The following is a 16,914-nucleotide window of genomic DNA, read 5'->3' on the forward strand; positions in this document are numbered from 1 at the left end:
GTCAGTAATTACCCACTCCGCTTCCCAGTACATGGCGGCATTCTCGCTCTGAATTCTCTCCGCGGCGAGCTCGAAGATAATGTAATCGCAAAAAAAAAAAAAAATACGAACGAAAACTGCCGAGCTTTTTGAATCATGCGGAGGGGAGAGGAAGAACGGCTTTGAAGTCGTACGGTTAATATTGATGAGGTGAGATATTTTAGATGATTAGCACCAGAGATTTCACTTCTTCCTTTTATTTTTGCATCAGCATGGTCAAATAATTCACACTTAGCTTACATTTTGCAGTTGTTTGATCAGTGGACACGGTACAGAGAGCAGGGCATGAATCTCTAATGATAAGAAAGCGTTTTGTGGTGTCTCCAGATAGTTTGGTGGGAAAAGAAGTGTGACTAAAACGTTTCCCTATGGGGATCTTTCCTTTTTTCTCTACGATGGAAAAGTAACATTTCTTCATTGCGTATGTGTGATTCCTAGACAAGCTCAGCCTAAAACGCTACACTTAATCAAGCAGTTTACTCCTGTTGACATGCAAAAGCTAGAACACGAGAGGTTAAAGAAAACTTGCTGAAAATCCTCACAAAGTTTTCAGTCAGAGCAAACGTCAGTATAAAGCTGGAGTCCAGAGTTCACAACCTCCTCATGTCCTCGCCATGGTTATAAAAAGCCTTTGTTTGGTCGCCGTGGTGCCACAGCAAAGCGCCCTACGCGTTGTACTTCTTGAGCAAATCACTCTGCCAGTGCCTCTTGCGATCCGGAAACTTTCTGGGCAAGCGGATCTTTTTAAAGTCCTCAATGCATTTCTTCAGATCCTCCTCCAGCAGCTTCCTCTCCTCCTCCTCCTCGTCCTCCCCCGGCGGGGGCCCACCGTTCTCCTTGACGGTGGGCCGTGGCAGCGTCCTCAGGTTGAGCGTGGTCGGACGCTGGGGGCTCTCGGCGGGAGGCGGCGTTGGGAGAGGAGGGGGGCTGGAAGTAGAGGGAGTTTTAGAGGGTAGAGGTGGAGGCAGGGCTGGAGGGGACAGAAGTGGGAGGTCGGGGCTGTTGGTTGCGGGAGGAGGTGGAGGAGGAAGAGGAGGTGTCAGGGGAGGTGGAGAGTCAACGGGCAGCAGGTTTCGTATGTCCAGTGTTTTGATGCTGTTGGTTTCCGGAAGGCTTTGGGTTCGGACAGTGCTGCTGGGATGCTCCAGGGCTGGTACAGCTAGTGCAGTTGCGGGGTCAGAGGTCAGCACTTCGGTCAGCGCCGGGGTGTCAGAGAATGATGAACCACCTGCAGCAGAAAGAAAGAATTACAACATTAGGTGTGTGAAATTTAAAACTTTTTTTTTTGCTGCAGTACAATTACTTGGATTTTGGGAAGTATGCTCATTCTTGTCTTTAATGTCTGAACTGTGAACATGGAGCTAGAGCCAGCACTTATTATCTTAGCTTAGCTTAGCATTGGAATGAGTGGTATCTGGGGAAACAGCAAGCTAAGTCAAGCGCTACTTCTTCACAGAACAACAGCTGATCACACAACTTCCTGCAGTTTTGTCAACACTGTGAGGTAGCAAGAGACATGGCACCAATGGTTAATCGGTTCATCGAGAAAAAGGCCTTGATAAGCACATAACTCCCCTTGAAACCATGTTAACAAGTCAACTTTAGAGGAGCTGGTAAGCAGGATAACTGTTTCCCTATTTCCAGTCTTTATGCTATGCTAGGCTAATCACTTCCAGGCTTCAGCGAGGCTACACAGTATTTACTGTGTAAGTTTGCATGCTAAATATGAAACCAGAGCCTGCAGTCTGTTAGCTTATTTGGAAACAGCTAGCCTGAGGGCAACAAAAGTACATCTTAAGCTCAGCAATTAACGTGTACAAATTGTTCAACCTGAACACAAAGGATGAAAAAGGATAGAGCTCAGCTAGCTTCTACCTTTTGGTTCCAGTCTTTGTGCCACGCTAAGCTAATCGCTTTCTGGCTTCAGCTCAGCTACATAGTATTTGCTGTGATGCCAATGCTCTTGTCTAAACTATAAGCAAAAAAGCTGAGGAGTGTTTACCAAACTGTCATGGTCCGAGGAGGATGAGTGCAAAAACAAAAGAGAAGAAGTGACTCATGGGGAAATGTTAGTTGAAAAAAAATCAATACCTCTTACTGTAGGTCTATATGCTAAATTAGAAGCTCGAGCCAGCAGACTAATTTAACACTAAGAAAGGACTATCTGCAAAGGTAAAGACAAGACAAAATATGCCAAACAGTGAGGCCTAATTAAAAGGTCAATTAATAGGCTATATCTTGTTTGTTTTGCTTTTTACTATTCCTTTTTTTTGAATGAGTGTGAGGAGATAACTATAACGTTCATGCTCAGGCAGGCCCTCTAGCCTGTTTGAACGAAGGCCTTCATTAACGGAGGAGCCTTGCACAGAAATTTGACTGCGTTTCGCTTTTTTTTTTGTTTTGTTTTGTTTGCCTTATCAAAGTGTGTCAGTCATGCGCGTCTGGCGCAGAAACAAGCACCTCGGCGTTGAGCTTTTAAGTTTTTTTTGTCTCCAAGAGGACAAAAGTACGCACACGCTGGCACAACAGCCTGTAGGAGCATTATGGAAACAGAAAATTAGCTGAGAAAAGGAGCTCAGCGGGAGAGGAGAGGAAATGAGAGATAAGGAGAGCGGGGGACTGTGTCGTTTAATTCCAAAATATCCTTCTACCTTTGCTTCTGCGTTCGTTATCCTAGAGGGGGAAACGCTGTGCTTGAACGGATGGTGCGAACCTGCCCGACTGAAGCTTGACAGGCCATTTTTCACGGTATGTTGATTTTTCATCTCATCTCTGTGCGAGGACAGAGGGGAGGCTGCTGTGCTGTGACTTCTTCGGAGTAGTTGGAGTGGCACGCGCACATTCTGTTCTGTTTGAAAGCCCATTAAGCATTTTTTTGAATTGCCTCGCCTCTCTTTGCAAACAGCCTATTTTTTGGAAACCAGTGAGCGGGTAATCAGCCGGTCTCTTTTCCTTTTGATTTCCGCTGTCTATATGATGGCACACAGCCTCAGACTGGGGAGGCAAGTCGCAGCAGACATTTCCCATGTCCACAGCAAATCGGATAAAACTCAAAAAGCATCCCCCACCCCCCCCACCCCCCTTTTTAGGGACCTTCCATTTCACACTAATCCTGGGTTTTCTGACCATGGAGAGCACACTGCACTCACTGCCTCTTTTGTGTTGTAGGGTAGATTGGGAGAGCAGAGCCGGAGCCCGGCCATAAAACATATGATTGTTATGCATTCCCAGGCTCTCTCGTCATGTGATCCATTTCCAGAGAATTTCGACGTGCTCTGTTAACAATAAACAACAGATCACAGCGCCTTTCTGGAGGGAAAGTGTGCAGGGCTATGCGGGCGCGCGTGGCCGACAGAAGAGATTTTAGCCTTTTCTCTTTTTAAATGTGGATGCAAGACGGTCAGAAAATACACTCCAAAAAACTCCAAATGTTTTTCAGATTCGTCCACATGGGTTTGGACACGGTCATGCATGCAAGGTGCTTACGGAGTGCATCATCTAATAGTCACAGTCACACAGGGTGCTGTCTCTCGCTGTGAAGCAGCCACACACAGCACACACCTCCACACTATATGAAAATACACACAAACAGCTGTTTTTTTGCCCCAACTCAAATCAAGGGGGTCTAAAGACAGAGGAGGTCGTTCACCGCGCAGATCGTGAAGCCCGCTGACTGAGGCACCGTGATTGCGATTTTGGGGTTCTATTAATAAAATCGACTTGCTTGTGCAGAAGCGGGCAGGTACTAAATGTCTCACACACACGGCAGCAGTCACGCACACGCATTTGTGCACATGAGACATGCGAAGACACACAAGGCCCTGCGCCTGCTCCTTCGACAGGGCTCATCGTCACGGTAACCTGCTTATGTAACGGGAAAAGCTGCTTGTGTCAGACGGAGGCGGCACAGAATACTCTCCCACTTCCTTGGCTTTATGGATACCTGAATACGAGTGTGCAGTGTGTGTGTGTGTGTGTACGTGTTTGTGTGTGTGAACATATGACAGGATGTGCACAAGCCTGTGTGTAATAGAAAGTGAGTGTTCCCTTCTGTGTTTGTGCATGCATGCGTATCGTGAGTACATGTATGCGTGCTATAGGCGTAGGTGTAGATGTTTGCGTGCGTGTGTGTGTCATTGTATTCTGGGCATGCACTGACATTTGAAAGAAGGACAGCGAGAGCAAGAAAGGAAAGAAAGAAAGAAAGAAAAGAAAAGGAGATGCAGGGTAAGGAGCGACTGACAGAGGCATGTTCTGCGCTGTTTGTGTGTTTTCACTGCATTCAGTGTCTCTTCATAATGAATACATGTGTTTGAGGGCCGCGTGGACGTGGGAGTGTGGGGGCTTAAGCAGCGTCGGAGGAGTAATCCACTGGGGGATGGGCTCCGTGCTTTTCCCTCCACCGCTAAGCCTTATGGAGGAGAGGAGCGAAAGAGAGCACTCAACCCGTTTCCCCGGGCTACTTCTCCAGGGATATATGCAAAAAGCCAAAGCACTTTCTCACACATCCTCTCCTCTCGCTGCCTCTCTCTCTCTCTCTCTCCCTCTCTCTCTCCCATCTGTTCAGTGTGACACATCCCTCCGTTGCCATCATTACTGCTATTAGCAACTCTAATGTGTCACTGTTGCCAGGGTTTAGCACCTCTCCGTCACAAAATGTCTCCTCGACGGTGCGCAGCGTGGTATTATCGCCCCACCTGAGGCGCAGCACACTGTGTGCTCCTGACAAAGTAGTGTGGCGCCATCATTCTTGTAAAAAAAACAACACAAAACAATACAAAAACTTCTGAGGGCATTACCCAAACCCAAGGTCAAAATAAAGTTGGTTTTGTATGGAGGGTGGACAGAAATGAAAATGTACAAATAGATGATATTTTGTGTGGAGCATTTGCAACAAAAGCCTAAAGCTGTGCGGCGGTTTTGTCAAGGTTTACTGGTTTAGTTGTTTCCTGTTTATCTTGTGGATGTGTCATGTTTTACTTTCCACTTCCTGTCTTTGTGTGTTTTCTCGCCTTTTATTTGGTTGCCATATTGGTTTCACCTGCCTCTTATTAGTCTTTCCTCCCTTGTGTAGGCTATTGAGGTCTGTCTTTCCCTCTTTCATTGTCACTCGGTCTGTTTCCTGGTCCTGTTTTCTCCTGGCATTGTTCCTGCATTTGCTGACTGTGTCCTCGTGTTATCCCGGTTAGTACCCTGTTTAGCTCTTGGATTCCTATATTTGTTGACTGTGTTCGATTTTTTTGGGGGGGGGAGGAAACTTTAAGGTTAATAACACTTGCTTTTTGTTATCGATTCCTGCCTGCTGGAAGAGACAAATACCTGTAAGCAACAGTTTAATCAGTATATAAGAAATTGACGATCATCAGTAGAAGAAAAAGAGAGGCTTAGCATCATTATCTGTGCAAACATAAACTGTTTTGGTGTACAATGCCCAATAGTGCACTGGACAATAATAATTAAGATGTGTTGGCGGAGTAAAGATAATCCCAAAAGTTTTAAATGGGAGGTTGTTTGAGGTTTAGCAGTATTGGAACTGGGTCACAGAATATCAACTGAACACACTGATATGAACTAAGATAATCACATTGTAACAGTTACAATTGATTATGTGCGTCTGCAGACAGATGTCTAATAGGCGTAGAAGAGGTGGACCTCCCGCTTATGCACAGGATTATCAAACATTATACATTAAAGTGTTGTGCTGGGATGACTTTGTCTTTGTCTTTTCATAAGTTTGTAAATGGAAATTCCATACATGCAGTGTTTGTTTCTGCTGACCATTAGTAAAGTTATGCCCCTTTTCCTAGTCATTAGGGCATGTTCTTGCTAGCTGTAAATAACTGCCTAAAGGACTCCCTGTTACAATAATCTCGCTATTTTCATGTTTTTACATGTTTTTTGTCGGCCATATGTCAGCAGATTGTAACATGGCGTGGAAATGAGACTTCATCTCTCTCAGTTGCCTGTACAAGCCTGTGGACAGTTTGTTCAAGTTGTTTTAATGCAGTTGGACTGTGGATTTCGTTCAGGTCGGATTTTTCTGCGATAAGGATGTGACTTCATGCGCATTCTAGGGTGCCTCATCTCAGTGTGCCTCTCTCCGCTCCAGCTAACAGTAGCTCACATTCATTTATAGATGGAGGCAGCTAACATAAACTAACGTGTAGCAGAACACAGAAGTACTGCGAAGCCCCTTTAACTTGGTAGATGGACTTGCGTTTACATCGCGCTTCTCTGGTTTACTGGTGACTCCTGCCTCACACTGAAAACCTTCTTAGCAATGTCGACTGTTTCTTTTCTTTTTTTTTTTAAATCGTGACAGGTTGCCTCATTAAACCAACCTCTCTCAAAAAACATGTCATCCCAGTTTGTGGTTTAATACCCAACAATGTGTGAATACGGCATAAAGCTGTTTAAAAAATGAATGCGTCTGCTGCTTCTGAATTACCTCGAGTATGACCGGGGCCAATCAGCCTGTGGGCACTTTTTAAAATTCACTGCGGCTGCTGACAGGTGTTGTGACCCGAGGACCGGGGGATTGGCAAACAACAGGATGGCATCATCTCCATGGTAACGCCACAGTGATGTGCAGGGGCCAGAGCTATACAAATGCATAGTAATGTCTCCGAGACTGAGAGAAAGCCTTTTAGCCGGAGTGTGAAGTTGTGCATATGGCTCTACCCTGCTGTTGAAAAGGGAGCCCACGCTACATAGTTTCGGCAATTATAGCATGTTTTATATCTAATTATCTAGTATTCAGCTCCCATATCCAACATCTGCTTTGTGAAATGATCGGTATGGTGCCTAATGACACAGTGGGCCTCACCACCTACAGACTTTTCATTCATCGTCTTTTATCTCTGACTGCAGTCAGAGCAAATACACACGGAGGCGTAATCAGACGTGATAACACTAGATTCTGCGGACTGACTTTGCATGCTCGGGCACGGGCACAGATGCCCAGATACACAATCGCTCCGAGTGTGCTCCGAAGTCTCTGAGCAATTACAGATCTGTCAATCTACATAATGTCGAGGAAACGCGTGACGTAAACAGCTGGAAGACCTGGAGCTGCTGCCAAGTTAGAAAAGCAGAAATGGGAGCAGAGGTTAGAGGAAAAGAGAGGGGGGAAGAGATGGAGGAATGAAACCTGTGAGCCAATCATCACTAATTAAGCTGGTTTATTTTTTACTCATTTGGCAGCGTAGAAGAATACTTCACGGTCTTCATTTTTCCGAATTTGAGCGAATCTACATCCGATCCGAGTGCGCCGCTGATTCACCTGCTCCACGTGCCTCCTCTTTATCTTCCCCTGCTTTAAACACCCTGAGCTGCTGCCTGGTCACCGGCCTGCCTAAGCATCCTAAAGCCCCTCCTGGCACCCCTCAGCCCCCACAGAGCCTGCAGCCCCCCTGCCACCTGCTCCTCCTCTCCTGCCCGGTTTCAGCCAGGACCAAACCCTGCCTGGGACTACTGCAGCACCAAGGACAAGCCTGACTGTTCAGATTACTGATAATTAGAGGGACAGATTAGAGCCCAAGTCTCCAGATGGCCGCGGTGAATCCCATCCTAACAACAGCGCCGACAGACACAGTTACAACTCCCTGCTTAAAGCAGGATATATCAGATCAGCGGAGGCAAAGTGAACATCCACGGCCCTTCCACATTGTTTCCACAAAGTCGATGAGTAAGCATATAATAAAACCCATGATGTGTGTCGCTCTGTTGCTTTGTGATAATGAGAAGGTACAAAACTTCTCATTCCAAAGACATTTACAAGCTCCTCAGTGTAAAAAAAAATCCCACATCATTCTGTCAGTGATTGATGGCACGCAATTAAAACTCACGCAATTTAATTTGCCACCTTGAGACACGTTGGCAAACAAAGAAACATTAAAAAAACGGAAACTATAGAACAAAATTAACCGACGGGCATCGGCTACGAAGGGATCATGAGACAGCGGGGACAGATATGTAAGGTAAGCTACAGTTTATTTCGCCATTAAAACATACAGTGTTCCCGAGCTAGTCAACTGAGGCTGATTAACAAAACACAGGAAATATTTATTGTAGCTGTTTCTAAAAGCGAGGCAGTAAAAGAGCATGAAGAGAAAACATTTAAACGGAACGATCGACCACGAATCCTTGATCATTTTGTTACATTTTGAGAGGACAATTTATGTTGGCTTGCTGTATTGTGCAACTGCTTTGTCTGGGGGAAAAGACCACACATTGCATGAGACCTTTGGTGGGCCGCTCGCCCCCCCTGGTGCCTCCATGTTTGAAAAAAAGCAAAGCAAAGGTGCCCCCCCAACATAAGTGTGGTGCCCTTTTCATTTTTCGCCCGGCCCCTCAAACATCCTGAGTCCGCCACTGCATGAGCACTCCTGGGGAGCAAAAGCTTAATCAACTTTTTAACCGAGCTCTTTGACTTTCAGTGAGAAATGTTAAAAACACAGTGGCTTCTTAAAGAGGCCTGCAGGGGCTCCAAGAATCCAGAGGGCCCCTTTAATCCACCCGGTGGCATCAGCGCATCATCTTAGCTGCAGCGTGTTGCATTTGTTATGGCACAATTAACATCATTCTAATGTTGCAGCTGAGTCTGGCAGAGGAAGTTCAACTGCCTTCCGCCGCTTTCCTCAGCTCAGTCAGTTACTGTCACAACTTCCACCTCACTTATTTTTTGGTTTTACCCAATAAGGTGTTTCTCCTTTCCCCACCTTCTGCTCTCCTTCGCATATGTTCAGTCTCTGCCACTCCAGCTATCCATTTTTTGCTTTCCTTTTTTTTTTTTTTTGTTTAATCCCACAACTGGCTCCTGACAGTCTGACTCACTCCCTTTGTAAGCTAATTTCATGCTCCCTCATTCCGATCCTACTTGTACTTTATTCTTCTGGTGTCTTGGAGCTTTAAAGAAAAAAAAGGGAGAAGAAAAAAGGGTTGTAAAGTCAAAGAGAATAATAAAGAGACATCACCGAGAAAAGGCGAGAGATGAGTAGATACAGTACTGTGACCCAGTCTGCTCTCTTTAAGCTTGTACAAAGTTAACATCCTGCTCTGTCTCACCCCCCCCCCCCCACCCCTTCCTTTGGGAATGACTCCCCCTCCTGACCTGCGTATCCGAGTCCCTGTGGCGTTCAGGGGGGCCAATATGTTTTTTGAAAGCTGCTCTCTGTAGGATGTGCACATGAAGAGGAGGAGGATGAGGAGGAGGGAGGAAGGGGTGGCGCAGCAGAGCATATGTAGCCATGCTGGAGGAGCTGTGGCGGTACACATCTGACTCAATGCCTGGCTCACTATAAATAACCCGGCGCACAATGAGATAAAGGGGCCCGGAGCCAGCGCTACTGTACTTGGCGTGTATGGGCTCACATGGCACCGTGTGCTGCCGTCAAGGACGAACAGTACGCGCACATGTGCAAATGGACAAAGGTGTTTTTTTTTTAAAAATAAAAACACAACACGCGCACCCTCCCTTTACACGCACGCACACACATGCACACTGATGCAGAAAGCAGTGGGGAGCGCAGATCCTCAGGCTGCTGCACTCGCTCTCTCTCTTTTCTACCACAACATCCAATCCGAGTGTAATCAGCAGCAGTGATACTTTTCCGTGTAAGCCCCCCCCCCGTCTGTGTTTGTGTCAGCTGAAGATGCCGACTGCCTGCTCAGCATATTTGTGAGCCAGGGGCCCCTGGCTCGTTGTGGCACCCCTGTGTGCCCCCCCCCCCCCATTCCAAACCCCGGTGCAGACCCACTCAAACACTCATCCTGACCTCTCTCCCCTGCAGAAACAAAAAAATGCGACTGGCATCAGAGATTGTAGAAGAGGCCGAAAAAACAAGCACCGAGCCACAGATGGTTGCAGCTGAATGAACGTAAACATCTGATAGTACACGCAGTGGAAGATGTAAAGAGAAATGAGTCACTGCGGGGCTCTGTGCTGTCACCGTGGCGCTATTCATAAAACAAGACGCAGTCTGGGAAGCCTTGAGTTGTAGCAGATGCACAGATCGTGATTCACATGAAGACCAGCACTGGTTCTGTTTGGAAAACATCCGAATTACCCTATTTCTTTTTGACGTAATCATACCAGGAATCAATATTAATCCCAACAATGCTGTGGATCTATATCTGTCTGCAGTAACTGAATATCTGTGTGTGTGTGTGTGTGTGTGTGTGTGTGTGTGTGTGTTGACAGAGCAGACGGGCCACGGGGGAGCACATTACAACACGGCCCAGTGAGGGCTTTGTTTTGCCGGGGCGATCCGGCACCTCTCCAAAATAACAGGACACTTTCATCGCTGGAAAGTTTCGCAGGACAGAAAGAAAGATAAGACGCAAACCAAAAAAAAAACAAAAAAAAAACCCTCCAAATCCTGCCTGCTTAAATTCTCCTCTCTCCCAGTCTCGTCTCGCTTCCACCAGGTTATCTGTCTCTCTGCTTCCTTGCCCCATTTTTCCAATCCCCCCCTCTCTTTTTTTCCCCTTTGACGTACATCCGTTCCTGTTCTCCTTCTGCTCTCTTGCCTTCTTCTTCTTTTTTTTTTCCTTCCCCCAAACAGGGAGAAGCAATGACCCAGCTGGCTACAAGACAAGGGAATCTTTCTAAGAGAGTAGAGCCAGGCCGAGCCAAGGCACGGCTGCCATGTCGAGCCGCCCACGGTAACAATGGCACCATAGGAACGCGTCGTGGGTCAAATGGCTGCCTCAAGGTAGAGTCGACAGTCCTGCGCTCCGAGGGCACGTTCTCCTTCTCCTGTGCCGACTTTAATAATGAACTGCACGAGCTCACTGTGAGCTTGACTTCAAACGGAGCAGGAGAATATAAATACGAATGAAATAAAAGGATTTCATTAAGTTGAATGTGTGCTGTGATGAATGCACCCTGCTATTTGAGATTTCACAAAAGGAAAGAAGTCGTGGTGGAATACATCTACGGAAGAGGATTAGGGCCACTGAGTTTTTTTTTTCTTTTTTCTCTGAGCTTTGACTTTAGGCACAGTATTCTCAAATTAATTCTGAAATTAAAGTCAAAAAAGCCAGAATCGAGAGAAATAAATGGAAGTCCTGAGCTCATTCGAGGCACGGCACATGGTGCACGACTCAGCCATGAGTTTCACAACAGAGCAAGAAAAGAAAAGAAAAAAAAAAGTAGAAAATAAACCCAAGCAGTATTTCATCACAGTGGACCTCTGCTGCTGCTGCTGCTGCTGCTGCTGCTGGTGTTCAACATCGCGGTGTCAACACTTCTCACACGTTCACTGTTGAATGTTGAGTCTCGGGGGCAGCTCGTTGAGGTAAAGAGGCGGAGCAGTTTGGGACACCGACGCCTGAAATTTCACACATGAGGCGCGTCTCTCCACGCCTGTGCGTAAATGGCTGACCTCGGCGCTCCCAGTGTTTTTGCGATAGTGCACGCGGAGGAATGCTGTGTGTGCATGTGCATGCGTACGTGCGTGTGTGCGTGCGCGTGTTTGTTTGGGCTGGAGGGAGACACTGCAGGCGCGGTTACTGTCCCTGCAGATTCGTCATGTGTTCCACACCTCAAAAAAAAAAAAAGAAAAAAAGTCGTGTGTTTTCCAGGAAGGCGAGCCACATAAATGTTTGAGCAGTTATTTATTTATTTATTTTTCTGTGAAGCTCATCAGCCATGCTTTTATCTAGGCCAGGCTGAGATCAGGTTGAGAGGTCTTGTACTAATGTAATTAGCATGGGATAATCTCTGAAAACTTATATGAGTCAGAGTTTATAAAAGGACATGTGACCGCCTGGCTTACATAAACATGACCCCTCAGTGTTGTTGTTCAAGTGTGAGGTGTGCCCACGTTCTCCGTCTGTGGGTGTCAGCAATAAAATGTTGTTTTAATTGACAACAAAGAAATAATATGATTCTGTACCTTGTGTAGCTCACACAACTGCATTCCCCCTCCCAGTCCTGCTTTTAAGCCCTAATTTGTTTCAAAAATCGGTGCTGTACGTAGTAATTGGGTCATTTATTGATAACAAAATGAGGGGTTTTGTACTCTTGCTTTTAACAAAGCCTGTTATCTATGCATGTCCTAATTTCCAGCCTGGTTCTGTTTTCTGGTCAGCTGCAGAAGAAAAAAAAAAAAAAAAGAGTGGAGGGAAAAAAAATGTTGGAGAAAAAAAAGCAGATGGTAGAATGAGGGGAGATGGTGCCCGAGGCGCTGCCGAACATGTAATGTGAAATGGAGTTTAACGTCCACGGACGGTGGCGAGATGGAAATCTGAGTCGCATTGTCAGTGAAAAAGAGAAGTGTGAAGGCCGTGCACCGCTCCCCTCCCAGCTCCCGCTGGATGCCATTCAGTGCTGAGAAAACAACTGTCATGAATGAAAAGTACGACCCCGAAATAGAAAGAAAAACATCTTTTTATTTGACAAATCAATTGCTTTTCTTTTTCTTTTCTTTTTTTTATGCTGAACACTTTTAATTCTCAGTGTCGTCTACGCCTGCAGCGACACACTGCAGCGGCGGATCTAACATGACTGACTCAGATGTCAACAGCAACTTCATCACACTGAAAAACACAACATTGCGGTTTTCTAGACATTTTTTTGTTGTTGTTGTTCTTTTTTTTTCTTCTTCAGAATACATTTATTGTCACCGACGAGACGCTCTGCCAAAAAAAAAAGCTACAATCTGACACCTTTCTAGCTCGGGGAGAAACAAAATCCTGCACTATATTATGCTGCCTCGGTCGCTTCATATTCAACCTCTTCATTCAGCGGCCTGTCTGCACTTTGAACGTCGTCACCCGGATCCTCTGCTGGTTTTCGAGTGCCTTCAGTTTGTGATTCACAGTCTGAGGTATATGATGTGGCAGACCTGTCCTGAGGCTGTACCTGGCGACGACCCTCCTCCTATAACTTAACCTATCACCCTTTGCTACTGTGCTGGGTATTTAAACCCCATCAGGCCTGGCTACGGCGCGATCCAAACCCGCCCCCTTTTTCGTCTGGGCGTCCACTTACAGTAAAGTGAGAGCTGTCATCAAATATGCAACAGCTTCAACTAATACTGAGCTGAGTATTAAGGATAACATTAGCGTTCACGGAAACGCTCAACCGCCAACATTTTCTTTTAGAGCAGGTTTACGGCGAGACGGGGGGGCTTTTACGCCCCCCCGTCTGGCCGTAAAGCCGCTCCTCGGATATCTAACTGAGCGAAAAAGTAAGCGTCAAAGCAAAAGCTCGATGGGCCACCGGATAAGAGTCAGTGGAGCAGGTGTGATGTTACACCTTCCACCTCCTCTGCTCTGCCCTCCCGGCGTGGGTGATTAAAACACCGAAGGCTCCCTTGTACGATCAATACGCGCACTTCATCGTTTTCAACCTCTTTCCCTCGCGAGATCTCCTCGTGTGCTTCTCCTTTTTTCTTTCTTTCTTTCTTTTTTTTTTTTCAATTTCTTTCCATCAAAAACCCAACACAACCCCAACCATCCACTCTCCCCTCTCTAAATAAAAACGTCAACGCACCTCCTCCCTCCCTCCTTCTCTCCACCTCTCTGTCCATGTGACTGTATCATCATCGCCCTCATTCATTCATCCATTCATTCATTCATTCATTCATAACAACAAGCTGAACAGATATGGCACGTTCCTAAACACATGGTACTGGACACATTTGATAATAATTATAATAATAATAATAATAATAATAATAATAATAAAAAGGGAAATTATTCTCTCTTGTGCTGGGGCTGCTCACGTCCCCTCATGGCTGATAAAGATGTCCAACTATTTGGTAAATTTTTTTAGTTCAGAGGAGCAGGAGAGAGTTCCGATCTGCAGGCAAAAACAAAGTTTAGCACTGAGCATCACGGCCCCTCATTGAAGCCCTTTCCCTTCATGCCCTTTCATGACTGGGTCAACAGTCATGTAGACACACCGGGGCGCTTATTTGACAAAAAAACAGTAGGGAGGAAAAAAAAAAAATGCCCTTGGATACAGTACTGTGCTTCACCAAGGCAGATGCAATATATCAGGGTACAAAATGGGGGAGAGATAGTACACAGAAGAAGGTTTCAGTCTCTGCAGGAAAGGCCGTGGATGGGGGCTAAAACTAGGGCGATGGCAGAAGTTGGAGACCTGAGGATGGGAAGGTGGGGGGGCTGAAGAGTCGAGGCAGCTGCTGGGTTCTGTTCATGGGGTAAAAAGCTGGAGGCTGCAGGAGGAGATGGAAGGAAACAACATCTACGGTACATCTACTGGTGCAGGAGCCATCAGGGAGATGGCTGGAGGCCGGAGGAGAGGAGGGGGGGCACTTGGAGACAGGGGTAGGGGGACGGGGACGGGGGGACGGGGGGACGGGGGGGGGGACAAAGCCGATAGTCTCACTCACGGTAGAACACATATTCAGTGTAGCTGGTCCAGATCTTGTCGTCCGTCTGCTCGTGGGCAAAGGCGCAGGTTCCGGTGGAGTTACAGGCCACCATGTGGAAGCCTGCGTCGGCCAGCTTGTCAAAAGCCTGCTCCAGAAAGGTGAACTTGAGATAGTAGCGGGACGTGTAGCGCTCGGGGGGCCGGTCCGGGTCGCGGCTCTCGTTCAGCGTCTCCCCGAACACCTCTTTGGCCAGAGAGGTCTTCCCGCACACCATGATCCGCGCCACCCGGCGGAATTTGGCATCGGTGTGGCTGTCGCGGCCCAGGGTGTATGAGCCTCGGTACCCGATGGTGATGAACCCGGACCGTTTGTTGTCCAGGGCGCCGGGCACCACGCTGGCACAGGCGGCGGCGGCAGCACCCAGGGAGCCGAGGTTGCGGGCCGAGTCGATGCCGGGTGAGGAGTCCTCTGGGTCGCTCTGGCATCCCTCGTCGCCGAGGGAGTTCTGCTTGCTGATCTTGGGCGCCAGCAGCTTGACGAGCTCGGGCAGGTTGAAGAACTCAGCCTCCCTCTGCAGTCGCCCGCGCTCGGGGAAGTGGTCCGGAAGAACCAGCTGCTGGTCCCGCATGTAGTCCAGGATGTAACGGAACAGAAAGCCATCGCGGTCCACAAAGAAGCGACCCTTGGTGTCCCTGGCCAGTCCTTTGGCTGACTTTCGACTGAACATCTCCCCGAGCAGGGACTCTGGCACGCTTGTGAGGGTGGAATAGCGGGTTATGTACACCTGGCCGCCCACATTGAGTTCGATAATCTCCGGGAAGGGGACCTCCTCCCCAGATATGCCACTATCCGGCAGCGCCATACCTTCCACACAGGTGCTGCTTTTAAAAAATAAATCTCTCTGGGTTTCAGTGAAAGTTCAGTTCACAGGACTTCAAGAAAAAAAAAAGAGAGAGAGAGAAAAAAAGATTTTCCGTGGAAGCTGTCACAGCGGGTGTTGTGGCCCCGTGACAGAGTGCGGGACGTGCTGCGGTGGAAACGGTCCGTGCGTGTGGATCAAACTGCGGCGCACAATTGGTAGGCGCGCAATAATAATAATAATAATAAAAAAGGCTGTCCGCCACTCTCACATCACAGCCGGCACAAACACAACAGCCACACAAGCGCACCCTCTACTCTAACTACAGCTCTCCTCCATCATTACTCAGACATAGCAGAGAGGAGGGGGGGCTTCAGGCGGCGTGCGATGGCACCGTTATGTCCACGTCCTTTACGCGCGTCGAGCAGATGTGGTATCCTGAGGCGGGGGCTCTGCTTTTGACACCAGCTCTCTGAGCAGGAAATGAGCGATTTGCACAACTGTCCATAACGACTTCTCGTACTCTAATCTCGGTCAGCTGTCTTGGCGCAAACAGGATCAGGTGGCCCAACTTCAATTGTGCAATCCATAGTTGGTCTGGTCTATTGGCACGATCTGGGATTGGATCCACGCGATGAAGAGCCAGTTGAAGGTGTAGTGCGAGGCGAGGAAGGTGAATAAAAGGATCTCGTGTGTCTCCATCCCAACGCCACCACTCGCCCTCCCCACTTCTTCTTCTTCTTCTTCTTCTTGCAGTTCAAATTTGCGCGAGGAGGTCAGCTGTCCCGGCTCCTCCGCTCCTCTCCCGTGTCGGACTGGATCTCTGCTGAGAGGTAACGGAGGATACGGCGTTATCCACCGCGGCTGGCCACGCCCACCCGGCGTGACGCGCCTCTGGTCCACATATCCTAAACCCCTCCGAGGTCAGGCTGGATGAGCAGCTCCCTCACCTCTCTCTGCTCACAGGCTGGCAATTACTTAAAGAGTTGGGTTTTTTGTTTTTTGTTTTTTGTTTTAAACTATTATTATTGAAATAATCGCCCCCAAATAATGACTAAAAGCCGCAGGATAACTGTGTAAGCTGCCTCATTTTTTCCCCACTATAATTTATTTAATTAATAGTCATGAAAAAATTCCTGCCTTGAACGGACGCAGGAACCAAAATCTCTGGTCCCAGAATCCATTCATGCGTCCATTTTCCCGTGGATACACTCACTCGGCTGAGTAAACACTGATCCTAGAACAGTGTGACAGCAGCCCCACTGCCGGATTCCTGTTCGGCTGCTCTGCTCTCATTAAAAACCCAGCCACTCACTCAGACGACATGGGGGATGCATTTAATTTTGATGCATTTTATTTTGGGGGCACACGCTCTCAGCGACCAGTGCAGTCAGCGTCCCTCTCAGAAGGATGGGCTAACAGTGACATCTAGCGAGGGCTCGGGGGGAAACACTCGTCAGAGCGCTCACACGCTGCTGACGAGTTAGTTAGTTGGTATTCCACGTCAGTCGGGGTTGTAATTAAAGCCTCCCATCCGCACCCAGAGTGCGTCTGGCTGAGCTCCTCCCGTGAATGTTTGACCTTTCGCCGCCCACAGACTGATGCAGAAAAAAAAAGGGCAGTTTTGAGCGTTTATCTGCAGAGAGGGGAAAGCTTCCTCTGTGCTCA

The 16,914-nt window shown here is 47.6% G+C and overlaps 2 protein-coding genes across 3 annotated transcripts; both read right to left on the reverse strand.

Annotated features, from left to right (window-relative positions):
* Positions 1-234: 234 nt before the first annotated feature.
* LOC119007936 (WAS/WASL-interacting protein family member 3-like) lies at positions 235-11,390 on the reverse strand. 2 transcript variants are annotated; one of them, XM_037077911.1, is made up of 2 exons: positions 11,233-11,390; positions 235-1,267 (listed from the first exon to the last, which is right to left on the reverse strand). In XM_037077911.1, exons 1-2 carry the CDS (start codon positions 11,273-11,275, stop codon positions 705-707), a joined length of 606 nt encoding a protein of 201 aa, XP_036933806.1. In that variant the 5' UTR covers positions 11,276-11,390; the 3' UTR covers positions 235-704. The 2 variants fall into 2 exon arrangements, 1 of the variants encoding a protein (XP_036933806.1); XR_005071280.1 differs by lacking the exon at positions 11,233-11,390 and adding an exon at positions 1,915-2,089 and having other exon boundaries at positions 1,131-1,267.
* A 1,025-nt stretch (positions 11,391-12,415) lies between these two features.
* Positions 12,416-16,151, reverse strand: LOC119007935 (BTB/POZ domain-containing protein KCTD8-like). Its single transcript, XM_037077910.1, has one exon. The coding sequence runs from the start codon at positions 15,247-15,249 to the stop codon at positions 14,398-14,400; it is 852 nt and encodes a 283-aa protein (XP_036933805.1). The 5' UTR covers positions 15,250-16,151; the 3' UTR covers positions 12,416-14,397.
* Positions 16,152-16,914: the final 763 nt, after the last annotated feature.

The sequence above is a fragment of the Acanthopagrus latus genome, chromosome 18 (assembly GCF_904848185.1).
Source record: "Acanthopagrus latus isolate v.2019 chromosome 18, fAcaLat1.1, whole genome shotgun sequence".
Lineage (NCBI taxonomy): Eukaryota > Metazoa > Chordata > Actinopteri > Spariformes > Sparidae > Acanthopagrus > Acanthopagrus latus.

What these genes read in the sequence shown, in the direction of transcription:
- LOC119007936 (XM_037077911.1), bottom strand. Translation starts at nt 11,275, where the DNA reads ATGTTGAACACCAGCAGCAGCAGCAGCAGCAGCAGCAGCAGAG. An exon ending in CAGCAGCAGCAGCAGCAGAG is followed by an intron (nt 1,268 to 11,232) that starts GTCCACTGTGAT and finishes TTTCTGCTGCAG; the next exon opens with GTGGTTCATCATTCTCTGAC.
- LOC119007935 (XM_037077910.1), bottom strand. Translation starts at nt 15,249, where the DNA reads ATGGCGCTGCCGGATAGTGGCATATCTGGGGAGGAGGTCCCCTTCCCG.